Here is a 7,256-nt window from a genome sequence, read left to right as displayed (position 1 = left end):
AAACACGAGGACACTTATACACCGTATACTCTGTATACACGAGGACACTTATACACCGTATACTCTGTATACACGGAGGACACTTATACACCGTATACTCTGTATACACGAGGACACTTATACACCGTATACTCTGTAAACACGAGGGACACTTATACACCGTATACTCTGTATACACGAGGACACTTATACACCGTATACTCTGTATACACGAAGGACACTTATACACCGTATACTCTGTATACACGAGGACACTTATACACCGTATACTCTGTATACACGGGGACACTTATACACCGTATACTCTGTATACACGGGGACACTTATACACCGTATACTCTGTATACACGAGGGACACTTATACACCGTATACTCTGTATACACGAGGGACACTTATACACCGTATACTCTGTATACACGAGGACACTTATACACCGTATACTCTGTATACACGAGGACACTTATACACCGTATACTCTGTATACACGAGGACACTTATACACCGTATACTCTGTATACACGAGGACACTTATACACCGTATACTCTGTATACACGGAGGACACTTATACACCGTATACTCTGTATACACGAGGACACTTATACACCGTATACTCTGTATACACGAGGACACTTATACACCTTATACTCTGTATACACGAGGGACACTTATACACCGTATACTCTGTATACACGGGGACACTTATACACCGTATACTCTGTATACACGAGGACACTTATACACCGTATACTCTGTATACACGAGGACACTTATACACCGTATACTCTGTATACACGGAGGACACTTATACACCGTATACTCTGTATACACGAGGACACTTATACACCGTATACTCTGTATACACGAGGACACTTATACACCGTATACTCTGTATACACGAGGACACTTATACACCGTATACTCTGTATACACGAGGACACTTATACACCGTATACTCTGTATACACGAGGACACTTATACACCGTATACTCTGTATACACGAGGGACACTTATACACCGTATACTCTGTATACACGGAGGACACTTATACACCGTATACTCTGTATACACTGGGGACACTTATACACCGTATACTCTGTATACACGAGGACACTTATACACCGTATACTCTGTATACACGAGGACACTTATACACCGTATACTCTGTATACACGAGGACACTTATACACCGTATACTCTGTATACACGAGGACACTTATACACCGTATACTCTGTATACACGGAGGACACTTATACACCGTATACTCTGTATACACGGAGGACACTTATACACCGTATACTCTGTATACACGAGGACACTTATACACCGTATACTCTGTATACACGAGGACACTTATACACCGTATACTCTGTATACACTGGGGACACTTATACACCGTATACTCTGTATACACGAGGACACTTATACACCGTATACTCTGTATACACGAGGGACACTTATACACCGTATACTCTGTATACACGAGGACACTTATACACCGTATACTCTGTATACACGAGGACACTTATACACCGTATACTCTGTATACACGAGGACACTTATACACCGTATACTCTGTATACACGAGGGACACTTATACACCGTATACTCTGTATACACGAGGACACTTATACACCGTATACTCTGTATACACGAGGACACTTATACACCGTATACTCTGTATACACGGAGGGACACTTATACACCGTATACAACGGAGGACACTTATACACCGTATACTCTGTATACACGAGGGACACTTATACACCGTATACTCTGTATACACGAGGGACACTTATACACCGTATACTCTGTATACACGAGGGACACTTATACACCGTATACTCTGTATACACGAGGGACACTTATACACCGTATACTCTGTATACACGAGGACACTTATACACCGTATACTCTGTATACACGAGGACACTTATACACCGTATACTCTGTATACACGAGGGACACTTATACACCGTATACTCTGTATACACGGAGGACACTTATACACCGTATACTCTGTATACACGGGGGACACTTATACACCGTATACTCTGTATACACGGAGGACACTTATACACCGTATACTCTGTATACACGAGGACACTTATACACCGTATACTCTGTATACACGAGGACACTTATACACCGTATACACGGGGACACTTATACGCCGTATACTCTGTATACACGAGGACACTTATACGCCGTATACTCTGTATACACGAGGACACTTATACACCGTATACTCTGTATACACGGAGGACACTTATACACCGTATACTCTGTATACACGGAGGACACTTATACACCGTATACTCTGTATACACGAGGACACTTATACACCGTATACTCTGTATACACGAGGGACACTTATACACCGTATACTCTGTATACACGAGGACACTTATACACTGTATACTCTGTATACACGGGGACACTTATACACCGTATACTCTGTATACACGAGGACACTTATACACCGTATACTCTGTATACACGAGGGACACTTATACACCGTATACTCTGTATACACGAGGGACACTTATACACCGTATACTCTGTATACACGAGGGACACTTATACACCGTATACTCTGTATACACGAGGGACACTTATACACCGTATACTCTGTATACACGAGGACACTTATACACCGTATACTCTGTATACACGAGGGACACTTATACACCGTATACTCTGTATACACGAGGGACACTTATACACCGTATACTCTGTATACACGAGGACACTTATACACCGTATACTCTGTATACACGAGGGACACTTATACACCGTATACTCTGTATACACGGAGGACACTTATACACCGTATACTCTGTATACACGGAGGACACTTATACACCGTATACTCTGTATACACGGAGGACACTTATACACCGTATACTCTGTATACACGGGGGACACTTATACACCGTATACTCTGTATACACGAGGACACTTATACACCGTATACTCTGTATACACGAGGACACTTATACACCGTATACTCTGTATACACGGGGACACTTATACACCGTATACTCTGTATACACTGGGGACACTTATACACCGTATACTCTGTATACACTGGGGACACTTATACACCGTATACTCTGTATACACTGGGGACACTTATACACCGTATACTCTGTATACACTGGGGACACTTATACACCGTATACTCTGTATACACTGGGGACACTTATACACCGTATACTCTGTATACACGAGGACACTTATACACCGTATACTCTGTATACACGAGGGACACTTATACACCGTATACTCTGTATACACGGGGGACACTTATACACCGTATACTCTGTATACACGGGGGACACTTATACACCGTATACTCTGTATACACGAGGACACTTATACACCGTATACTCTGTATACACGAGGGACACTTATACACCGTATACTCTGTATACACGAGGACACTTATACACCGTATACTCTGTATACACGAGGGACACTTATACACCGTATACTCTGTATACACGAGGACACTTATACACCGTATACTCTGTATACACGAGGGACACTTATACACCGTATACTCTGTATACACGAGGGACACTTATACACCGTATACTCTGTATACACGGGGGACACTTATACACCGTATACTCTGTATACACGAGGGACACTTATACACCGTATACTCTGTATACACGAGGACACTTATACACCGTATACTCTGTATACACGAGGGACACTTATACACCGTATACTCTGTATACACGAGGACACTTATACACCGTATACTCTGTATACACGAGGACACTTATACACCGTATACTCTGTATACACGAGGACACTTATACACTGTATACTCTGTATACACGGGGACACTTATACACCGTATACTCTGTATACACGGGGGACACTTATACACCGTATACTCTTGTGAAGACTCGGGGTCTTCTGTGGGCAGAACACTACTCAGACTACACAGGATGAGGGTAAAACAGTGTGGCAATACTTTACTGAACCACAAGGCGGACAATAAACAGATAGAACAGTCCCAGCAAATACCCAAGATGGTGGAACATTACACAGCCTCACCGTCTTCTTCACCGTCTCACCCGTCTTCTTCACCGTCTCACCGTCTTCTTCATCGTCTCACCGTCTTCTTCACCGTCTCACCGTCTTCTTCATCGTCTCACCGCCTTCTTCTTCACCGTCTCACCCGTCTTCTTCATTGTCTCATCGTCTCACCGTCTTCTTCATCGTCTCACCGTCTTCTTCACCGTCTCACCGTCTTCTTCACCGTCTCACCGTCTTCCTCACCGTCTTCTTCACCGTCTCACCGTCTTCTTCATCGTCTCACCGTCTTCTTCACCGTCTCACCCTTCTTCTTCACCGTCTTCTTCACCTTCTCACCCGTCTTCTTCACCGTCTCACCCGTCTTCTTCACCGTCTCACCCGTCTTCTTCACCGTCTCACCCGTCTTCTTCACCGTCTCACCCGTCTTCTTCACCGTCTCACCCGTCTTCTTCACCGTCTCACCCGTCTTCTTCACCGTCTCACCCGTCTTCTTCACCGTCTCACCGTCTTCTTCACCGTCTCACCGTCTTCTTCACCGTCTCACCGTCTTCTTCACCGTCTCACCGTCTTCTTCACCGTCTCACCGTCTTCTTCACCGTCTTCTTCACCGTCTTCTTCACCGTCTTCTTCACCGTCTTCTTCACCGTCTCCTTCACCGTCTCCTTCACCGTCTCACCGTCTTCTTCACCGTCTCACCCGTCTTCTTCACCGTCTCACCCGTCTTCTTCACCGTCTCACCCGTCTTCTTCACCGTCTCCTTCACCGTCTCACCGTCTTCTTCACCGTCTCACCGTCTTCTTCACCGTCTCACCGTCTTCTTCACCGTCTCACCGTCTTCTTCACCGTCTCACCATCTTCTTCACCGTCTTCTTCACCGTCTCACAGTCTTCTTCACCGTCTCACAGTCTTCTTCACCGTCTCACCGTCTTCTTCACCGTCTCACCGTCTTCTTCACCGTCTCCTTCACCGTCTCACCGTCTTCTTCACCGTCTCACCGTCTTCTTCACCGTCTCACCGTCTTCTTCACCGTCTCACCGTCTTCTTCACCGTCTCACCGTCTTCTTCACCGTCTCACCGTCTTCTTCACCGTCTCACCGTCTTCTTCACCGTCTCACCGTCTTCTTCACCGTCTCACCGTCTTCTTCACCGTCTCACCGTCTTCTTCACCGTCTCACCGTCTTCTTCACCGTCTCACCGTCTTCTTCACCGTCTCACCGTCTTCTTCACCGTCTCACCGTCTTCTTCACCGTCTTCTTCACCGTCTCACCGTCTTCTTCACCGTCTCACCGTCTTCTTCACCGTCTCACCGTCTTCTTCACCGTCTCACCGTCTTCTTCACCGTCTTCTTCACCGTCTCACCGTCTTCTTCACCGTCTCACCGTCTTCTTCACCGTCTCACCGTCTTCTTCACCGTCTCACCGTCTTCTTCACCGTCTCACCGTCTTCTTCACCGTCTCACCGTCTTCTTCATCGTCTCACCGTCTTCTTCACCGTCTCACCCTTCTTCTTCACCGTCTTCTTCACCGTCTCACCGTCTTCTTCACCGTCTCACCGTCTTCTTCACCGTCTCACCGTCTTCTTCACCATCTCACCCTTCTTCTTCACCGTCTCACCCGTCTTCTTCACCGTCTCACCCGTCTTCTTCACCGTCTCACCCGTCTTCTTCACCGTCTCACCCGTCTTCTTCACCGTCTCACCCGTCTTCTTCACCGTCTCACCCGTCTTCTTCACCGTCTCACCCGTCTTCTTCATCGTCTCACCCGTCTTCTTCACCGTCTCACCCGTCTTCTTCACCGTCTCACCCGTCTTCTTCACCGTCTCACCCGTCTTCTTCACCGTCTCACCCGTCTTCTTCACCGTCTCACCCGTCTTCTTCATCGTCTCACCCTACTTCTCCATTCAGGGGGCTGAGCCCAGAGAAGCAGGAGGGACGTTTGTTTTTGTAGCAGTTGATTGGTCTAAATTTTGGCTAAAATACACTAGCTCGCGTGTTTTTTTGAATTTTTGTCCTTTTCTGTGAGCTGTTTTTAATTTTAGCTTAGGGATTCGCAAGTCTGGGGACCCGTGACGTTGGGTTACGAGCTTGTGTATTTTGACCAAAATATCGACCAATACCTCATGTAATGTATTTGTCTTATACATTATTTTTCACCCCATCGAGTGGGTGAATTGGGGCGTCTGTCCTGGGGGGTGCACGTATATAGTGCCGGGCAGCCCGCTTGATTTAAAATTCTGGGCGTCATTAATAGTCTGTAAGCCAGACACTGTGCGCCCCATCTATCTGTGTGACTGGCGCCCTATATAAGCTGCATTTGTGTGCATTGTTAATACTACACAGCCACTCACATATCTGCCAATTCATGGAGGGGGGGCTGTCGCATCTGTGCGGCCCCCGCCTTTATTATGGGGGTCTGCCGCCTCCTGCTTGTGCTTTGGTATTCTGACCTGGTGTTGGTAAGGCTGTTTTTTCTGTGATGTTTTTTTGAATTTTTGTCCTTTTCTGTGAGCTATCACAGTTGTCCTTGCAGCCATCATTCACAGGTCAGGGATCAAGGTGGAAGGGGCTCATGACTCATTGTTTGAGCATTTAATCAACTTGCATGGTTTGGTATAATATGTAATCAGCATATTATCACAGTATTGCTCCATGTCTCTATCTTGCAAGATTTGCAGACAATAGGTTACAGGATATCTCAACTCAAGTGTCAACATTCAGGATTATTCAGACAACAGTCTGTGTTAATCAACCAAAGTAGAACACCAATGCAAGAGTCAAGGTGAAGGTAAAAGCATATGGCTGCTGGCTTATAGGAAGTATGTCTGGCATAATTAAGAAGAAAAGCTGTGTCGTCAGAGGGGACAGATGACAATATCTGTACAGCGCTGCAGAATATGACAGCGCTGTTTAACTAGAAAGAATACACAGGAAACATAAATAGGATGTAAAGATGAGTGTCAGGGAACGACACCGGGGAGATCACACAATATTCCACCGCTGCCATCCCTCTGTCAGGATTGAGCAGGGATTCACGCTCACACGATCCCAATTACTCACTACGTAGCTATCGGCAAGCGAGCAGAAAGCGTATGGCATACACACTTCCGGATTCCCACGCATGGAATATGCGTATACGCCCCCGTACGGTTACTGCCGGCTTCAAAATAGCCCAATTATTATTAGTCGCTGCCACCACCGACCC

The 7,256-nt window shown here is 46.1% G+C and overlaps 1 protein-coding gene across 1 annotated transcript in view; it reads right to left on the bottom strand.

The window, feature by feature from the left end:
- The window catches only part of ABCC8 (ATP binding cassette subfamily C member 8), a 118,165-nt gene extending 112,231 nt beyond the window's left edge, over window positions 1–5,934 (bottom strand). The window contains exon 1 of the mRNA XM_073657938.1: window positions 5,621–5,934. Within this exon, the coding sequence (XP_073514039.1) occupies window positions 5,621–5,934 (314 nt within the window). The remainder of the gene's footprint in view (window positions 1–5,620) is intronic.
- Between the last annotated feature and the right edge of the window lie 1,322 nt (window positions 5,935–7,256).

This window comes from Phyllobates terribilis, unplaced genomic scaffold (assembly GCF_046119375.1).
Source record: "Phyllobates terribilis strain yellow unplaced genomic scaffold, ASM4611937v1 Scaffold_13__5_contigs__length_258822181, whole genome shotgun sequence".
NCBI lineage: Eukaryota > Metazoa > Chordata > Amphibia > Anura > Dendrobatidae > Phyllobates > Phyllobates terribilis.
The sequence above is the reverse complement of the archived record's forward strand: the minus strand, read 5'-3'. Positions and strand labels throughout refer to the sequence as shown.